The sequence below is a fragment of the Peromyscus californicus genome, unplaced genomic scaffold (assembly GCF_007827085.1).
Source record: "Peromyscus californicus insignis strain IS unplaced genomic scaffold, ASM782708v3 Scaffold_18__1_contigs__length_77618521, whole genome shotgun sequence".
NCBI lineage: Eukaryota > Metazoa > Chordata > Mammalia > Rodentia > Cricetidae > Peromyscus > Peromyscus californicus.
In genome coordinates, this window is record NW_026294480.1 from 12,194,983 (window position 1) to 12,215,740 (window position 20,758).

The following is a 20,758-nucleotide window of genomic DNA, read 5'->3' on the forward strand; positions in this document are numbered from 1 at the left end:
TAACTGTTTATTGATTAGAATGCTAGCATCAAATGCCATTCTGAATGTATGTGACTATGTTAGGAAGACTCTGTGTTTTCACTGTGAAATGCTATGGTACCCTTGGGTGAGGAGGCACCTAGCAGCCAAGTTAAAATAATAATGGCTTACTGTTGACTTTGACACTTTATTTTATTGTTTGTCATTAAATAGTAGGAAATGCCTGGCATTCATGTTTGAACAGTTTTGAAAGCAGAACTTGAAATGTTTAGATAATTCCCAGCGTGAGTGATCTGTGCCCTTTGGGTACCTTTAAGCTGTCCATTGAGCTGACATCACTATAGAATTTTAGTAATGTTCTTGGTAATACTCATGCTTATCTACATTTTAAAGACAATTCTAATCTTAGTGAACTTGAACTGGACTTCTAGGAACATCTTTATATGTAGTAGTACTTTCTTGTTCTTGTGTGTGACATTGTTAGATACAGTTTCCCTGTATTATGTCCCATAAAGTTAATGTTGCCTTTTCAGAATATTTTCACATTTTCTCACTTACCTGCACTGGTTGTGGGTGTGCAACACCTGTTGGTTGACACATGTATGTGTCATGATGGCAGCATTAGTGCCTCTAACTTAGAGTTTGATCTGAGATAGTTGCATTTCCTCCTGAACGTGTAAGGAAATTCTCTACCTGCACAGAGAAAAAGCCATCCTGTTTTCCTGTCTAGCCGCTGACACTTTGATTATACTACAGAATATTCAGGAATGTCTGATGAGCTTTTTCTTGAAGGAAAACGACATTGCATGTCGTTTTGTGTATTTTTTTCCTTCCAGTTTTAGGACTTACTAAGTAAAATCTCATACCATATGGACTGATAAAACTTCTGTTGGAAGAACATCTTTGTTTTTTTTTTCATTTTTGTTTTGTTGTTAATTTAGTTGATTGATTTTGACTTTTTGAGACATAGTCATCCCCCAGCTTTCACATCTTGAGAGCTGTGATTCTAGGTATTGCCACCATGCTAGGCGCATTTGTGAGTTTTTAATGTGTTGAAGCTTTTTCCTTTTGATTTCCGAAGTGGCTCTGTGCTGTTCTTCCTGTCCCTCCCACTCACCCACATGTGCTCTCTACCTAAGGACCAGTCGTCTTGTTTTTGTGAAGGTCTTCTAGGTGTTTTTGAGGTGATGTAGCACCAATGATGAACAGACTCTAATGGTGAATACATGTGCAGGACTGACATACACTTCCTGCTGTGTCTTCTTTTGATGTAAAAGTTTAGTTTTATCAGTTTCCTATCTTTTTTCCTTAAGCATTACTTTGCAGGTATTCCCCGTTGAAGGCTGGAGCATATTTTTAGGAGCATAAACCACTGAGGAATCTTGCTTGTAGGTGTACATAAAATAGATAGCTTTGCTGTAAGATCTGTTGTTTCTTAAAAAAGCAATAACTGCAGTAGAAATAGAAAGCCTCCACTGTGTACTTTTCATCTGAAAGAAACACCAGATCCCCAGTTTGGCAGAGGCGGAGCATAGTGTCAATTTACAGTTTTAAGAAAGTCTAGGGAACTGTGAGAGGTGAGCTGAAGGATGAACTGGCTTTAGAATGCACTTTAAAATGATGTATGTCTTAGTTTCTTTTCTTGTTGCTGTAATAAAAAGCTGTGACAAGCAACTTAGGAGGAAAAGGTTTTATTTTAGCTCACTGTTCAAGGATCCATCATGGCAGAGAAGTCAGGTGGCAGGACCTTGACATCTACAGGCAGAAACACAAAGCATGCTGCTGCCTACTCCTTTCTCCATTTATACAGTCCAGGTTCCTAGCCAGGACAAGGTGCTACCAGGGTGAATGGATTCTCTTACCTCAGTGAAAGCAATCAAGGCCATCTGTAGGCAAGCCCAAGAGGTTCATGTCCCATGGGCGTCTAGATTCTGTTAAGTTGTCAGTTAACCCTAGCTGCCACACTATATAAAAACAAAAGCAGCAGATGCCCAACAGACCGGTGATTAAATTATAAGAGAATAGAAGAGTTAATGAATAATAACGATATATTCTATCAACTCCTGCCCCCAAAATTTAAGTCCTTTCTTTTAAAGTAAGTATAATATTTAACACTTCACTATTTTAGGAAACCTTTTATCTCTCAGAGAGATAGGGGGGTCTGGCACTTAGCCAAGCAGCAGTTGAATGGATGTGAGTGAAGACATTCATGAGCCATGAAATCTTCAGAGTCAATGGTTTAGGATCTAGTTCTATGCCCTCTGCTGGTTTTTCACAAGTCAGTAACACATAAGTCAGTACAAGAAAAGGATATTGAGCTCAAAATATCCAGTCTTGGTCATTATATTCCTAGTAACCATGGGTGCTTGAGCCTTAATTTGGAACCTCAAAATACATTTTGTGATTAGCTTTCATTTATCTACTGGGAATTGCCTTGATCTGCAACAAAAATCAATGGTGCTAAAAATATGGTAGTCCTTATGGGAACACAGCAGCCACTGTAGTAATGCTGTGACTTCAGAGTTGCCAAGATGAACTTATGTAAGGAACTCCCTTTCATTTCCATTTGTTTATGAAAGGGCTCTGGCTTGGTTACCTGCATTTTAGCAGCTCGAGGAGGTTGGTAGCCTAGTCTTAGATTCTACCTGTGAGGAGGGTGTTTTTCTTCCATGGGGATCATCGTGACAGGAGATTGCTCTTATGAACGTTGCTGTGCTCTTGTCTACTTGATAGCCAAGTCTGCTCTTTGCACACTGGCATGGCAGTGTTGGTCAGATGTTCACTGCCCTGAAAACCATGCCCCTAAGCTGTGGGCAGTTTGGCCTCTTGCTCTCTTATTTCCTACTTGTGAACTTATCTCAGATGCCGGGCACATGGGGGTGGAAGTTTCCTGTCATTTGCCTCTTGTCTTCACTGTTCGAGGCTGAGCCTACTCTGGGTCTTTGCTTTTGATCCCTTTAATACACACAGATGCCAAGGATGGTGGAAACAACTAAAAATAAAGTTAGAAAACTCCAAAGCCTGCTTTGTTGCTGTGGTTAAGCATCTGCTTTTAAGGACCGTGGCAGCCTGGGACCTGCGATTGAACTTCCTAGCATCCTGTTGAAGGCCTAGCTCGTGCTGAAGTCAACTCAGACATGTCACTGCTTTTGGGTCAGAGGGGTTAAGATTTGATGTAGTGTTACTGGACAGTGCTGAAGTTAGAAGACATGATGTGATCAGCATAGTGCCTAGAGGTCCAGAGTTTTGGCCATGGATCTGGGCTGAAAAAACAGTTTCACTGCCTACTCTAAGCAAGATGAGTTTGGCTTAGGTAAATAACTGATCCTCCCTAAATCTTTCTTTGTCTTGACCATATGTAGTCTGTCTCATGTAGTCAGAAGTTTCTCCAGTCCTGCCCAGGTCCTGTGTTTCTGCAGGCAATTACAAAATAATTACTCAGAGGCTTGTATTAATTACTAATTGCATGGTCTATGGCAAGCCTCTTGCTAGCTAGCTCTTATATCTTAAATTAACCCAAACTATTAATCTATATATTGCCACATGTTCTGTGGATTTGCCTGCATCCCATTATGTTTTGCTCCTTGGGTGGCTGGCTCTCATTTCTCCTCTGCCTTTATCCTTCCTGTCTCTCTCTTGGATTTCCTGCTATAACCCGACTTGCCATAGGCCAGAGCAGCTTCTTTATTAACCAATCATAACAATACATAGTAACAGCATAAAGAAAGACATCCCACAGCACTTCCCCTTTTCTGTCTAATCAAAAGGAAGGTTTTAACTTTAACATAGTAAAATTACATATAACAAAACAGTTATCAAGCAAGAATTATAGTTACAATATCTAGTCTATTTGTATTTAGCAAAATTAAAGAAAATGTTCTATCTATCCTATATTTGTGAGTCTAAAGTTTCATATCTAATTTATCTTTTATCATGACCAAGGAAAATTATAACTATCTAGTCTTCAACTACATCAAAGACCCCAGAAGGATATAAGTAAACAGGGAGAGCATTGTAAGCAACTTCCAAAAATCTAGAATGAAAGAGACAGCTGGCTGCCTGGACAGTCACCCAAAGTTCCTCTGCAACATTGGGACATCCATCTTCAGCCTATAGACCTAGAGTTTTTTAGCCGCTTCTCCCTGTGTCCTGTAGAATGTTTGGCAGTCTCCTCTGCGAAGCAGGAACCTGAGGAACCATCTTGTCTTGTTTTGGCAAAATGTAGTAGTCATTTTTCAGTGGGTACTGCATGTCCAGTCTATACAACATTTTGTCAGTCCAGGCAAGAACAGTTTCTTGCCCAAATGGCCAGTTCTGCCAAGAAGAAGATTAAACTCCATATGGAGTGTCTTCGATGCCCATCTTCCCCTTTGAAGTAAATCGGTGCTTCCAGGAGCAGATGTGTCTCATTGTCCAGGAAAGTCTAAATTTTTAAAACATTTTAAATGCTATATTCTGTAGGCCTTTGAAGTGTTTGAAGATTATCTAACTAATTGAAATATATCTTTACCTAAAAACTTAACTAACATGACTATAAATTTGATTGTCATAGCTAATTATCTACATTTCTTAATTATATATCGCAGTTTCAAATAAGCTGCACAAACATAATACCTTAAACAAGAGTAGAAATATACATACAGTATAACAAAATTAAATTTGTTGCAATAAACTAAAATCCATATCAATGTAAAATATTTTAAACAAGTTGTTGCTCTTTAAAAGTAGATTCAATAATCTACCTTTTTATCCTGTCATATCTATATCCTACATTTCTATATCATATCCCCATTTCTTCTTTTAGAAAGAGATTGCAATTATAATGAACCCCCTTTAAATAAAAATAAACATTTATAAACAATATTTTGGGAATTTGGGCGTAGCTTCTCATACTACTTCCTGCTGGTTGAGGAATCTTATGGGATTCTGAGAAAATTAAGAATTATGGTCAAGTCTTGACTGGAGTAGTCTGTGATGCTGTATTCTCTGAGCCAGTTGCCTTGAACCTGTTTTGGATGTTGAATCATCCTGGAGACCTCTGGGGTCTTCCTTGATCAAACCATATTAGCCTGGAAGTAATCCATAGGTTCTTGTCTTCTGTGAAAACAAAAGCAGAATCCCTTTTCCAAAGCAATGTATCCTTAGACATAAATTTTGAAGTCAAGATACCTTTAAAATATATATATTTGTTTAACTTAGCAGCCTTTTCAATCAAATGTCTTTCTGTGGTTAAAAATCCCAAAGATAACACAATCCAGATTTTCTGTGTAAGATCCATCTTTACATGGCTTATTTTTTATATTATTTTTACTGTCTCTTTAAAGACTTTATTTTTAAAAACGATTTCTTTATATAACTCTATATATTCCTTTTTCTCTCTCTTCCAAGCCTGTGTACATTTTTACACATACTATAAACAGTCTTATTGTGAATCTCTTGCTTTAAACTGCAGCATGGCTAGGACTGAAGCAGCTGCCCTGGCTGCTGACTCCGCCCATCTCAGCCTCCCAACATGGCGGAGGTAATTCACCACCAGCGCTGGGAGCCATGCTCTCTGCTGACTCTGGGAGGCAGTGCGTCCATGCCTCCATCCAGCAGCCTGTAGCCCAGAAACCTTTCCTTCCTTCCTTCCTTCCTTCCTTCCTTCCTTCCTTCCTTCCTTCCTTCCTTCCTTCCTTCCTTCCTTCCTTCTTTCCTTCCTCCCTCCCACCCTCCCTCCCCCCCCCCCCCCTCTCTTTTTTGTCTTCAGTCTCAGGTAGTAGTGAGGACTTCAAGCTGCTGGCATGCCACAGATGTGGAGAAAGATGCCCTCGGCCTGCAAAACAGGCCTCCAATAATAGTCCTTGTCACGTGTTGCTGAGGAAAGGCTGCTGTGCACAGAACATCTTTGGTCTGTGCTGACCGTCCTAGTTGCTGGGAATGCATCTGGAAGTGGGATAGCATGAACTTGTGTGGCACTGTCGCAGAAAAAAGGCACTGGAAACCAGGGAACAGAGATCTCAATTAGTCAAGCAAGGGACCAATAGGTGCTGTAGTCCTCAGAAGGCGTCTCTTAGAGAGCAGTGCCATGTTACTGACAGGAAACAAAACAAACGAACAACAGAAAACCCCTTTGTATCTTGAATAAGAGAGTGCTCCAACTCATTGCTTGACTCTCTAAAGTTGGAGTCTGAGGAAGGAGGTAAGAGACAGCCAAGATCTTAACTTACGACAAGTACTGCCCCAAGCCAGCCCCACCCCTGGGCCCGGCCAAGGCTTCGCTCACATTCTCTCCTATTGGGGTCCAGTCAGGGACCCTTCTATCCTTCCCCTTTCCCCAGTCCAGGGCCTTTCATTGACAGCTGCCTTGGTGTGCTAATGCTTCCTCCTTGTAAGCTCAGAATCCAGTGACACCCAGCAGTCTGATGACGGAGCAGCCTGAAGATGACCCTTTGTCTCCAGCCAGCCTTGTTACGGACATGGCCAGCTCTGAGCCAAATGAAGATGTTCGCCGCTTAGCCCCGTCCTGCTTGGCGTCTGCCAGGCTGGACAGTGCACCAACATGAAGGGACGATCTCGTGAATTCTCTTTTGCTTTTGTGCCCTTGTGGACATGAAGTGTCAGTTCAAGCTTTGTAGACACTCAGCACCTAGAGTAGAAGGGCTAGCCCAGAAAAGCAATGTACTGGTCATTCTTGTAGATTCCAGAACTTTCTCTGTAGTACATGAGGTAAAGCAGTGTATGTGTGTGTGCCAATAATGGGTGTGCAGGGTGGAGGATAAAAAATACCCATTGGTGACATCCTGGTCCTGAGGACACCTGGGCCTGGATAAAAGACTGTTGTAGAGGCCCACATCTAGCCCGCACCTAGCCTGATGACCCACGTGGTGGAGGGAGAGGACTGACTCCTGCAAGTTGTCCTTTGGTAACACCCCCACTGAAAAAACAAGTTGAAAATGAATACATTTTAAAATAAAACATAAGAATCGTGGGGTAACAGGAGTGGGATGAGCTACACAGTTGCTTGCCTCCCTCCATCCTGTGCTGCCCTTGGTACTGTCAGGAAGGAGAAGTCAGAAGAGGGTGGCTCCCCAGGAGTCCTGAGCTAAGACACAGGAAGGGATGAAGTGAGAGGCATTAGGAGGTAGGACAGGGTTAGTGGGACCTTGAGAGTGTGTGTGTGTGTGTGTGTGTGTGTGTGTGTGTGTGTGTGTGTGTGTGTAGGTGATGCATGCTACTCGTCTAGACAGGGATGTTACGGAAATAGGAGAGTTGTGTAGACTTTCCCTATGGTGCCATTCTTCAAGGAGGGAAACTCCTGCCACCTGGGCCAGTGCATCTCCAAACTGTCTTCAGGTTGGCCAGATACGGAGCTCACCTTGACTCTAGCCAGATAGGAAGACACATTACGTCCCAGTTCCTTGGTGGAAGCAAGTAAGCATGACTACTTAGTACTTCAAAATTGCAGTGGGCATGATGACGTGTCTATAATCAGCATTTGGAAAGCTGAAGCAGGAGGGTTACCTAGGCCATCCTAGGTAAGTTAATGAGACTATCTCAAAACAAAACAATAAAGCAAAGAAAACTCACAGTATAAGCAGAATAGAAGATATAATTAAAAGATGAACAATAAAGAAGAAACCTTGCAGCAAATTAGTAGGATGTTTATAACCATAGGCATTATGGATATGTAATAGTAAAACAATACAGCGTGAGGAATATGAGAAAGTCATCTTTTGGGTTATGACGTCGAAGGGCTTTCCCCTCAAAGACTGTGGACCAGACTTCAGATGGCAGGAGTTGGCAGGTTTTCTTCTCAGATTTGAGCAACGTTGGGACTTCCGTTATCATGAGTAGGACAGAGAAAAACTGGAGGAGAGTTCAGAGAAGGACTGTCAGTATGCCTAAAGTGGTGGGAAATAAAAAGCATAATGCAGAAAGAATGAGTAAAGTGGATCATATTTAACTATGACAGGAAGTTCGGGGGGGGGAATTCTCTTGCTTGGAGATTTTAGCTACTGAGGCAAAGGGCCAAACTTAATACGTAAATTTGAAAAATGGGGAAACCGTAGTTAAGACTATGAAATCAAGTGACCGGTGAGTGAACAAACCAATGATTAGAATAAGAAAATCCAGAAACTATGAAGAACCTAGTTTTATGCTGGCACTTCAGTCTGCAGTGTGCTGTGAAGGAAGCTGAAAGGCTGTAAGCGGGCAGTGCAGCACGTGTGAGGAGTGGTTCCCAGTCTGGATTTCATTAGAGCGGGAAGTGTGCATTGCTGGTCGTGTTCCGACCTTAGGAATGAGGCCGCTTTCCCATTGTCAAATTGCATACTGTGTTCTAAAACTGGATCATACATGAAATGTTGGGGCAGGAAGGAGCCTAGACTGTGAGTGGGCAGATGATCAGAGGTCAGAGAAGGGTGGAAGGCTCTGCTCTGGGCTCCAGGCCTCTAGGTTGGAAGCTTCCCTTCAGGGAGCGAGGGAGGGTGTGCTGATGTGGGACAGAACCTCATGTGTGAGTCCGTCAGGTTTCTGGAGCTCTGACACCTTACCATACCAGCTTTAGATGGTCACTTCAGTAAGAGGCCACAAAGCAAAGCAAACTGTGTCATTGAGTACTTGGAACAAGGTACTTGCCTCCAAGACCATATAGATGTGGCACCCCCCCTGGGGTAATGAGCCTGCTTCGTGGTGACATGACAGACATTGTGGAGTGCTAGCTCCTGTGGTGTATACCCTGAATCTGCTCTACGACATGAAGGTGGTATGACCTTCACCTTCAGAAGTTGGTTCATGAAATAGGGGTCTTGGAATTTCACAGCCTTACACCACAGGAACCAGAGTCCCCCTGGCCTAATGTTCTGCAGCTCCAAAGGCTGCCTTTCCTGGACCCATGGTTGGAAATGTGTTTCTGACATTTATAGCAACCACCACTGTACATGACACTGAATTTCCATGAAGCTATATACTGTATAGCAGCAGATACTGTCTAGGGTGTAGGAATGGGTTCATTTTTTCCTCTGATTAAAGAATTAGAAGGCAGGCGAGTTTGAAAGTCAAAATCAAGGTTTGCTCAAAGTGAAAGGACCTGCAGTACCCTCTTGGGGTTCTTCGTCTCCTTAATGAGAGTTTTATTAAAAATGGATCAAATGGAAGCTCGAGGACAATTTTATAAGTTTAAAAAAGAAAACTCCCAGAGCAGGCAAGCTGTAAATCTCAGTGGTTGCCTGCAGGGGAAAGGAGAAGAGAAGGAAGAAAGCCATGCCACACTGCAGCAGGCAGCCACCTGGTGGGGAGAGAGCTTTAGAGAAAAAGCATGGAGTCCTGAAGTACTGGGGAAAGCATACTTCGCTTCTTGCCAGTCTTTTAAAGGAGACAGAAAAATGGGGAAGTTGTACCTTTTGGGGTAAGACCGCAGCTAAACCGCAAGGCAGCTTAGAGGGACTGTGCTGGGGGCTGGGATTCTGGGAAGTAAAAGTATCTCATGGAAGGTCTTTATTTTCCTTGTCTCTTAAGCTTGGCTTAAGGTGAGTCTGCCTTCTTGTGGGTGCTCCCACCTTCCTGGTGTGCTCCCAGGTGGTAGACCCGCTGGACTGTGTTCACGCTTACGTGTTGGGTGACTTAGATGTTAGGCCTCTGCCCAGGCCAGAGATTTTATCCTCTTGACCAGAAGAAACAGTGGGACTTTACTGCTGCTGTGTCAGAACCAGTTTTAGCTGGTCTGTCCTCATCTCCTTGTACATCAAGGAACTCTTACTTTGGGTGTAAAAAGACTCCCAGTTCTTGCATGTTGTTTCAATGTGTGTATTTGGTTGACATTTGTTTCTGCAGAAGTGGATGTCCATTCTTGCTGGTAAAGTGCACTTGGAGCTACATGACCTTACTGAAAGGAGGTACTATCTGAAAACATTCACTAAGTCCATCCATGTGCATCTGGCAGCTATAAAAGTGCATCTCTCCTCGACAGGTTTTGAGAGATTCTGGTTGATTGATTGCAAATGAAGGAGAAAAAAATTATCAGTGGACTGGAGAGAGAGCTTAGCGGTTCAGAGGGCTTACCCTGAAATCATGAGGACAAGAGTTCGGATCCCCAGCATCCACTTAACCAGCGATGGGAGTCAGAGACAAGATTGATGGGTCTTGATGGTTTCCAACTTGGGCAACAGAATTTGAGCCCCAGGTTCATAAAGTGACCCTGTTTGTTTACAAGGAAGCAAGACAGTGAATCTGGGTTCTGTATTGTGTGCACAGTTGTGTGAATGCTCACACTAAAGTATACACACTCAAAGACGGTACTAAATAAAAACCTTAAAAATTTATTACTAAAATTTTTGAAGGCACTAGTTACAATTCTGGAACCACTTGTCCTTGGCCGAGAATTTGTTTTCTTTGATGGAGGTGCTTTTCCCAGCAGGGAGCCATATCAGTTAGCAGAGCTAACAACAGACCTTCCATCTTGCAAGGGGAAAAAAAAATGAACTTTCAAGTCTCTTTGTCTTCGCGTTATTTTCCCTTTTGAGATCAGTCAGTAAACTATGCAGTTAGTTGTGTTTCCCGACCTCTAAGTGGAGTTCGGGTTGTTTGGGTTACAGGCCCCTTTCTTTCCTGCTTAGCTTTGGGGTGTTAATTTTAGTGGCTAGCCTTTGAATGAGCAGGCGACCCAGGCTCGCTTTCTTACGTTTTTCTTTAGATTTCCACTACATCCTGTTTCATGTGTGGTTAGATCAGCTGATGAGTCACCTGATGTTTTGCTACTTGGAATGACAAAAATAGAGGCTCAGAATAACCACACAGAGAAGTCTCTCTCATGGTTTCCAAATACATTGCTCAAAACCATGCTTTTTGATGCTTCAGATGCTTTCTATAAAAGAGCCTTGTATAGGGGCTGTGTGGCAAGGCAGACAGAAACCACTGGGTTTCACAGGTAACCCTGAAGTCACCTGCCTCACCTTCCCAGGTCCTACCAGAGACAGCATTGTACTTCTGGTTCTGAAAGTGTGGGGCGGCGTTGAGAATACAGAAGACCCCTCTCCTGATGGTGCCCAGAGGTTCCCTTCCAAGTTCGGCAGTTAGCTCTCTTGCAATACTGTAGGTCTGACACCTGGCGGGTCATCACAAACCAGCACGTAATGTTCTGGTCACACTCTATTGAAAGTTTTACTGAAGCAGGGAAAAAAAAAATCAGTATCAAAAAAACATTTCTCAAGGTAACAATTTAATTATAAGAGGCCAGATGTGAATGTCCCAGCATTCAGGAAGCAGAGACAGGAAGGAGTATCTCTGTGAGTTCCAGGTCATCCTGGTCTATGTAGTGAGTTCCAGGACTGCCAGGGCTACACAGAGAAACCCTGTCTCAAAAAAACAAAAACAAAAAACAACCCCCCCAACCCTAAAAAGAACTAATGACAAGAATATTGGTCTTTCCTATTTGGTAACACACATCTCACTCTCATTTCAGTTTGGGGAGAACGTGGTGAAGCTAGAAGAGAGTTCCTTTCCCTCAGCCCATTTCAGAAGAAAATATCCCCAAACAGAAGAGGTAGGAGGGTGGGAGAGCTGGGAGCTAGGAGTGTAGCTCAGTGGAGGGCGTGTCTGACTCACCCTGAGACTTATCTCCAGAGCAGGCATACACACACCCACACTCAGGCCTGCACTAAGGGAGCGGTTTAATTCCTTCTTTAAAGATAAGATGGAGTAACCTTTCCCATGATCAGGTGTGTAATTGTCTCAGTCCTGCCGGGGCAGAAGGGGGCCGCATTGCAGGGATGCGCCTCCTAACGCAGCTTAAACCAGCAGTGAGTGTTTTCATTTCTGAGGCCCTCCCTCCACCACGGACATCGCCAAGGAAAACCATCAGCGAACGCCAAAAACCAGAAGGCCTCAAATGGGAGAGGAGTACCTGTGGTGTGAGAGAAGCCCACCAGGGCAGCAAGGGGTGACTGACCAGCTGTTACCCCCACATGCAAACAAGTGGCCTTTCCAATGAAAGAGTCCTCGGTGGTGAGTTTCCTGCCAGCTGCAAGCCTCAACACTGCCAGGCCCCGCAGTGGCAGGCCTGTCCCGCCGTGAGTCACAGCAATCCTGTTTACTCAGTTCCCGGGTGCCTTAGGATGCCCTGTATGCCAGGACCCAGTAAACAAGGGCAGAGCAAATGGCAGGTGTGCACTTAGAATGACCCCGTCACCCCTCAGGAAGACAGTCCTCCCTGCTTCTTCCGAGAGAACCCTCGCTCCAGCAAGGCTGACTTCTCAGTATTCAGATGGAAACCTGCCTCCGGCCCTTGCAACTTTAGGTTGTAATTGTCTACAGTTGCTTAACCTTGAGAAAGTCGTACCTGGTCTTCCTGCAGTCCTCGACAAGGGGATTTCACAGGCATGGTCCTTTTCTGTCTCTCAGCTGAGCAAAGTGTTTGAAAATAACACTAGGCCGGTGAAGTAGGCTGCCCTGATGCCTTGGGAAAGTGACCCCTTCCCCAGTCCAGACCCCAAGTCCAGACAATGGAATTCTTGGTTTGACCACAACAGCATGGCAGCTGTTGATGCCTTAGGCTGTCAGGAGACCACACAGGCCCAGAGAAGGTAATGTGTAGAGAAGCCTGCCCTCACCAGAAGATGAAGGTCTGAACAAATCCATTGCTGAGGCCTGGGCCTGGCACTACATCCTGGGTTTTCAGGGACTTTTTTCATCTTGATCAAGCGAGGTGGCTTTGGACTTAAAGCCACATGTTCGAACTGCACAATGGAGAGTCACTAGCTGTTCTTTCTTACATTTAGAGGGAAAGGGTTTTGCTTTTGCAATCTGGTACTTAAGCTCCAACCCCAGAAGCATGAACATAGCCACACGTGTTAAAAAATACTGCTGTTTAATTTTCTAGTCATGTACTTTAAAAAGCCAATACAATTAAGACTTTGAAGTTACCTTTTCAGATCTGCCCCTGAAATCACGGACAAGCACTACGGAAGCACAAAGGACTTGTTCCCGTGGTGGGCACGGATGAAGGACATTGGGTATCCAGAGATGGGAATGCAAGCCTGTGTAGCTGACAGCCAACCTGTGCCCTGCCAGTCCTAACATGAGGAGTACACAACACTGAAAAAATAAACACAAGAGATCTGCCTTCTCTTTCCATTTTCCTTTGCCCTTCCAACCTTTACTTGTCTGCACAAGGGGCTTATTTTCTCCGTAGGTTGCCCATCATGAAAAAGGGTTCCCTTGGCATCTACAGGCCCATCCATTCATAGACAAAGGGCTTTGTAAGACGGTTGTGACATACAACGGTCACTGGTACAACATACAGAGTGAGCTGTAGGTATGTGGAGCACGTAGGCAATCACTGAATTGTATTAGAGACATTTTATTGAAAATGCGAAAATAGGAAATGTATTATAGCCTAAAATAAATTACATAACATATACAGCATATATTTATATCTTTAAAATATTTGTTTTGTTTAGGTTCTTTCAGTCTAGTTATTTTGACTAAATCAGGAATTTAGTGAACTGTATCCATAATTTTTTTTTTAAAGGAAAAAACCCGCTTTCCAAAACTTAGAAAAATATACTGCACTAAATGGATTTCCAATGCACTATTTCAGGGGTATCACATAGTGACTTTGATACTTGTTTATAAAATGTCTTGCTTTATGGTGTGGAGGGGAGTACCATAGCACACTCAGTTGCTTGTCCTGCAGGGCCGTGACGACAAACGGCAGGAACAGGCAACACATCTACATCAGAAGTTACGAGACAGGAACCTGGCATTAGACTGCTAGATTACGACTTAAAGCTCTGCTCACTGTAAAGAATGAAATGGACAGTTAGAACGCTCCACTTCTCTCGATCTAGTGCCATCTTCAGGGAAGGCGAGTGAAAAGCAAGCCTTCGGGGAAAGTCATGCGGAAGGATGCTGACATTTGGAGGGGCACTTCCGTGACACCCCTGGAAAGTCAGCTCATGTATATACACTGTGGGGAGGGGGAGGGCGGCAACTCAGGGAAACCAGGAAAACAACGCGAGATGCTGATGATCAAGTCCATCTGCGACTCTGATCCGATTTCTACAGGAGATTAAATTTCCTTTTCCGCCGGCCCAGTATGACCCCCAGCTCTTCGTCTGGGAGCATGGAGACTCTGGGCTGCAGCCTGTGGCTCACTGGTGTGTGTGGTAGATAGTTCATGACTCCAAAGTGGGAGGGGTGTGATGGGCACCAGGTCACATCACTTATAGCCACAGTCTTGGGGAGCAAGTCAGAAGAGGCTGAGTTTCATTCAACCTGTTGATTCTTACGAGGCAAACACGGACAGGAAAGAGTCTGACCCGAGAGGCAACGGCACAGCCCAAGTCCTTTGGTTCCAAAGTGGAGATTGTCCAAGGGAGTAGAAACGTCGACCGAGAGGTGGCTCTATCTTTTGGGTTTTTATGAAGCAGGGGCATGAAGTCAGCGGTTCTGTGTTTACAAAGTGACAGTAAAGACCTTTCTTTAGGTCCCCACATCTGTGAGCATACCCAGTATGCTAGAGAATTTATACGAAACCTTTAAATCAAGGCCTCTTTCATAACCAAAAATAAAAATTAAAACTCAGAAGACAACTTGCGGGGAGGAGGAGGAGGAAGAAAGGGATGGAGCTGCTGTCTTGAGCGTCCCTGCACGGCCCCTGGCGGCCTGTGCTTACTCGTTTTCCTCCCTCATCTCGACGATGTCCGTCACCTCCTCTGCTGGAGGCATGTCGGTCATTGCTGAGTCTTCCCCCTCGGTGGCTGACTCATTCTCCATCTTCTTTTTCTAGATAAAAGAAGACACGTCAGAGTGGGTGTGTGGACAGGACACACCATAGCAGTACTGTGAGCGGGGATCTAGAGGATGAGGCATCCTGACCCAGGATGAGTCTAGTTCAATGTATTCCTTTCACTGTGGTTATTCATGTACCTGTTGTGTATCTGGCACACAGTGCTAGGTACTTTGGGGGACCCTGTCCTTCATATCCTTGCTGTCACTCTTTGGAATGTAGCCTTGGATGCCAGCTCCCTACAGCCCTTTCAGATGGAGGCTTTGCTTCTCCCGTGTCCTGCTAAAGCCCCAACCTTGACTCTTACGTTCTAGACTAGTCCTTCCATCTGTCATTGGCTGGTGTCCCCTGTGACAGCTCTGGCTTTACTCTGTCCTGCTCACTGCACGTCCTAATTCCTGGTGGCCTCACTGCCATGCTGCTTTGTCCTTGCAGAAAGGGCCTTCTTGGCAGTCAGTCGTCACTCAGTAGTCATTCCTGGGCCCATGCAGACCTTGTGTTCTCAAAGCTCTGAGCAACAGATCCAGGTGAGAGGACTTCTACTTCCACCTCTCCCAGGACTTTGTCCTCAGAACCTGGCTCCCATCACTGCTCTGCCCATGCTAGTCTGGCCTTCGGTCGCCTGTATCCTTTCACCCCTCCCTTGTGATTTAAATGGAACGCTCAGCAATTACAAATACATTCTTTCTTGCTTTTCTTGAGTCCTATTTGCCAGATAGAACTCTGACCTCAGGCTCAAATCTCCAATCTCAGCAGGAAATGCCAATGTGGCTGGGGGCCCACAAGAAGTCCTGTGCTGCAGTGCCCACTTCAGGAGGCTGCCCTCTGTGGCAGGGCCTTCCCAGGCTCTCCTAGCCCTTCACTCTTTACTCTCCTGGCTAGCTCAGGCTAGTCCAGGCTTTCACACGCCCTTCTCTGTCTTCTGGCCTTCATCCCCATGGCCCTTGGTCAGGGGCAACTTGGCTTTTTACTTAACTGATCCAAGCAAAAGCAACCAGAAGAGCTCCCATGACTGTCCCCCAAATTGAATGGGGGTTCCCATCAGCTGCCAACCCCCTGGTATGCACTTGGCCAACTGGCTTGGCTGCCCTTCTCCCACTAGTATCCCATTCATTGGGTGTGTCCCCAAAGCAAACACTTCACTGAACTTCGCTCCATCTTAACTGGCTTTCTGAAATCACATTTATAGCCCTCTCCTCCTCAGAGCAAAACAACTCAAAAGAGTTGTCTATACTTAACAGTCTTCAACACTTTCCCCCTTTTCTTCTGACCCCCAAGGCCATGAAGCGCATGACCCCTTATCCCCTGAATGAATTCCATCATCCATCCCTGGGCTCTCCTGATTGCTTCCCTGGGTTCTTCTTACCAGCTCTGATCCTTTGTAACCCCCAGCCTGAAAGCATCGACATGCCAAGGTCTGCCTTGGGCTCCTTCCATCTCTGTCTATATCCACTCCCTGGTTAATCTCATCTAGGTGAATAACATGGGCCTTCAGATCCCAGAGAACTTCATAAGAGATCTGAGGAAAGCTGAAGGCAGGGTATTCAAACTTCATGGGGTACATATGTTTCTTTCCTCAGATAAATATACCCCATACAGTTTGAATACCCTGCCTTCAGGATGGACTAGCTCTCTGCTTTCAGGTTGAGCGTCTATATAACAGAGTGGATGTGGTATGGAAGGGGTGAGGTAGCCCAGCAGGATTAGAATGGATTTCCTGAGAGAGAGCTGATAAGGGAAATTATCTGTGAAGGCAGAGAGGTCCTCATTGTCCCCAAAGCTGTGACCATAGGTTCTCACCTGTTTCCTATAGACATAGCACGCCGCAATGGCAACCATGGTAGATTCTCCTACAAACCCCGCTAGAAGGGAGCCCACACCTAGTGTGGCTCCATGCACCCTGGAAATGAGAACACAGAGACATTTTGTCTGTTAAAACCAAGTCATGACATGATCAAGTTGACGACAAACTCAACTGCTACTGCTTAAAACCAGGACTCTCACAGAGCAGTGAGGGGCAGAGCAATGGTATCCTCCATCCACTGGGTTCAGGACAGTACCTAACAGTCACCCACTTTCGTGGTGGACCCCTGTGACTCAGGGCGGAGCTGTCAGCTCCTAGTCCATTGGTATCATTTCAGGCCTAGAGACCAGTCTGTGTCTCCATCACTAGAGAAAAGGAGTTCTGAGGGCAGGGCCTTCCTCCCTCCCATGGGTTTGTGTAGTGGGTAGCCATTCCAGCTTTGATCTGGAAGTTCCAACCCCCATTGAGACTTCGGCAACTGTCACTCCTACAAGGTGGGGCCAAGGGAGGCGCCTGGGGACCCGAGATCTGGATCGGCGGGTGCTCTCGCTGTTGCAGGACCCTGGATAGTGGAGGTGGATCGAGCAGAGCTCCAGAGAACACCGCTGGACTGTGATACACCTTCCCCAGACCCCGTGACCTACCTATCCCTTAATTTGTAAGTTACGCCATTAAATAAATCTTTTAACTACGTGGAGTGGCCTTAATAATTACACCAATAGGTTTGCACATTCCTCATGACAGGAAGTGAGCCCTGAGCATCACCTGTGTCCAGGCTAGTGTAGATCTCAAGGCACACTGGTACAGGCAGACAGAGCACCCTGAACTTCTCGCTCTAATATGCTTGGGGATTTCAGTTGGTTATGCAGGCTTTAATCCTCTAGACAGAAGACTTCAGTGGCAGAGGACCCGCAGCCACATAGCTATGCCAAATGCTGCAAACACATACCCCAGGTAAGGCAGGACCACGAGGCTGGTGATGAGGACGATGATCCGCAGCACTGAGCTGGGTGCCAGGACGAAGGTTTTCTTCAGTGTCATCAACCATCCAGTGAGATGGGCCCTCACAGTCACTGCCGAGGAGAGGACTTGTCAGCTGTGGGGCTTGCTACTACCCCGCTTCATCCCACCCTCTGCTGCGGGCCCAGGAGAGCAACTCTAAAGGCTGACGGCTGGCAGGAACTCCCAGCCACGCTGCTGTGACTCAGGCCTGGTCACTCGTCTTCCTACTTTGGAGCCTAGCTGGGGTCAGGCCCCTTTCCTACCCAGCTTCCCGCCTCCTCAGTCCCGAGTCTAGGTGACCAGCTGTAGGCAGCTGCCTTGCTTCCCTGGGATCACTGTTGTTCTGGCGGGCCTGGCTATTCCCAGGATGGCCTAGCCCAGTCCTGCTCCTCTTCCCCCAGTCTAGCTCTGACCACCCCCTTTAGGGGGATAGATTCCAGAAAAGAGGCAACGCTGATGCTGGGTGAGCAGAAAAGCTGGGAGCAGAAGCTGTCACCCTTCTATTGTCCGAGAGGACAGAGGGGACGGGAACAGTGGAGAGAGGAGAATGACCTTGTCCCCATCTCCCACTATACCTTCTTGGGCCGGACTACCCCACCCTTGGCCATTTTCCTTTCTGCCTCCTGTCACAGTGCCACTGCTCACTCATTCTGTTGCTACCACACAATGGCACTGCACATATTTCCCACACCCACTCTTGGGCATCCAGACTGACTGTGAAGGAAGGCCCAGGTGGACAGCGGGTGCACAGCTGAAAGGCGCAGCTGTGTAGAACACAGACCTTGGCGCTGGTTGGGAAGGAGAGCCCTGACCCCCTCTAGGCAATGCCTGCAAAGTCTCCTGGAGAAGATACGCTTACTCTCGGGTAACTCTAACTCCAGGACTGGTCTGTGTGATGAAGAACCTGCCGCCGTTTTTTTTTTTTTTTCTTTTCTCCTTGTAGTGCTGAGGGTTGAACCCAGGGTCTCAACATGCTAGGAAAGTACTCTACCACTGAGCATCATTCACAGCTTTTCGGTCTTCTTGGTCTAACAGTGCGTTCTGCCTTCCACAGGGGGTAACAACGAAAAATGGATGAGGCTCATTTTCTTCTCTTAAGGGAAAGATAGCTCCGCTTCAGTTTGACCAAGGGAGAGGGCAAGGGTCATAATGGGTGCTGATCTGATGCCCATACCTCACACTGCTAAGAACCATTGGGGCCTGACAGCTGTTGAGCTTTTCATCTTACAAGAAGGCAGCAGAGTTGAGACCGAAGGCCACCAAGAAGAGCTCACCCCCACCCAGGAGACCACCTGGTCCCCGCTGTGCTGGTTTGGGTCTCCAGCCCCCTTCATATCCCCAGGAGGGAGAGTGGACTGCACGTGTCTGGATCCCCAACTGTAGCCTTCTCCAGCTGCCGTCAACTTCCTAAAGCTTGCTCAGCTAGTCCACACAACGCAGCCCCAAGCTGTCTTTTGTCAATCCCTTCCCTCCTGTCCCAGCTCAGAAGGTGGCAGCCTTAAGAACTGGTCTCCAGAGGTTCTGGGGCCTCGGCACGGGCTGCTTGTTGCCCAGCATGTGGCTAGATGGCATGCCCTTGGCCATGCTTATATCTTTTTTTGTTTTTAAATGGATCCCCCCCCAATACTTCTGATTGTGGTTTCTACTCTCCAAACTCCTCCTGGATCTTCTCCACCCTCCCAAATCCACGTCCTTTTTTTCTCTAAAAAAAAATAATAATAAATGAAATAAGAAAATAAAAACAAGCAAACTAGAATAGGACAAAACAGACTAAAACACACACACACACACACACACACACACACACACACACACACACAAAAAAAAAAAAAAAAAAGGGAAAAAAAGATCACAGTTTTTCTTAAGTGTGGACTTTTTACTCTGGCTTCCACCTTAACAGTTCAGAGGAGTCCTTTATCTCCTCCCTCCCTCCTGTCCTGTGTGCCTGCCTTTTGCTGTGGATTAAACCTAGCCTACGGCTCCACTCCCAGCTTTGTATATTTTTTGACTAGTTGCCATGCATTCAGTATAGCGTTTCAAAGAGCAGAAGCAACTGTACAAAGGTCTCCCTCTCAGTAACTGATTCCTGAGGCTTTGTCCTTGCCTCTCACAGGTTACTGGGTTAGCAGATGACCTTTAGAGACAGAATATACTTATGGAGCGCAGGTAAACAATTGCGATAGCAAGAGCTGCTTCCTGATCACTCAGCCCACAGCCTGCTTTTCTCGCGCAGCAGCTCAGGCACCCTCACAACACTGAGTCAGCTTTCCTCTGCTCTAAGTTTGACGTCACTGTTGGCCAAGAGCCATTTGGACCTTGTCTTCTTTTCTAAGTGTCTTTTTCTTTCTCAGTTCATCTTCAGGTTTTAGCAGTAAGCTCATTCATTTTACTTTTCTTTTAACTCTGAAGAGTATCCTACTATAAAACTGGTTCTCTGGTGTATGCTCTATGAGCTGTAATTCACGCACGGATTTGAGGAACCCCAATAATCAAGACAGAGGACAGGTCAACTGTTCCTCACAAATTCCACCCACTGCCCCTGTGGTTCTACTTCCTTTAATTGTGTTTGGAGCTTAGGAAAAATAAGCTGTGCTGTTTGAGTCATTTGTAGGGTGGTTAGCCTGCTGGCTGGTGTCTTTGCATCCCTCCTAGTGCAGAGCGAAGTGATTATACTTTCGCTGGTGACGTGATTCATCCCCTGCTCCTTACCTGGTACTGGGAAGAAGGAGAAGATGCGCAGAGGAATGACGCAGAGTTCTGCAAAGGCGAAGTCTACTCCAATGATGTCTATCAAAATCTTCTCAGAGACGTTGGGGGTCCAGAACATTACAAAGCAGAGCTGGAGGGTGGATCAGGACAGCATTGAACACGGTTGTGAGGAGAAGGCATACACAAGTGAAGTGAAAAGGTCAGGTCTGACACGGTCCCTAAGTGTTCCACAAGATGGTGAACATGCTCATTGGGCATCTAGCTGGTATTCCAGGCTTGCAGCTACACATTCCTGCCTTGCTCTCACCCGCCAGTGGGGGGCACTGGTCCATTTGCTGCATGTACCCCATAGGGATAGCCTGTGTGGCACATCCACTGTAGGTGACATCTGCATGGGTAACTGGACTAGGAAAGGAGACCACCTTGCTTTCACTGAGGCTTAGCCAGGGTCTTCCATGGCTCACTCAATCAGTTCTGGGCGGACATGTCCATTAAAA

The 20,758-nt window shown here is 45.9% G+C and overlaps 1 protein-coding gene across 1 annotated transcript in view; it reads right to left on the reverse strand.

Annotated features, from left to right (window-relative positions):
- Positions 1–12,806: 12,806 nt before the first annotated feature.
- Ankh (ANKH inorganic pyrophosphate transport regulator) overlaps positions 12,807–20,758 on the reverse strand; it is a 139,131-nt gene continuing 131,179 nt past the window's right edge. The window contains exons 9-12 of the mRNA XM_052743047.1: positions 20,262–20,391; positions 17,500–17,623; positions 16,547–16,646; positions 12,807–14,742 (exon numbers count right to left, since the gene is read on the reverse strand). Of these exons, the coding sequence (XP_052599007.1) occupies positions 14,629–14,742; positions 16,547–16,646; positions 17,500–17,623; positions 20,262–20,391 (468 nt within the window). The 3' untranslated portion in view covers positions 12,807–14,628. The remainder of the gene's footprint in view (positions 14,743–16,546; positions 16,647–17,499; positions 17,624–20,261; positions 20,392–20,758) is intronic.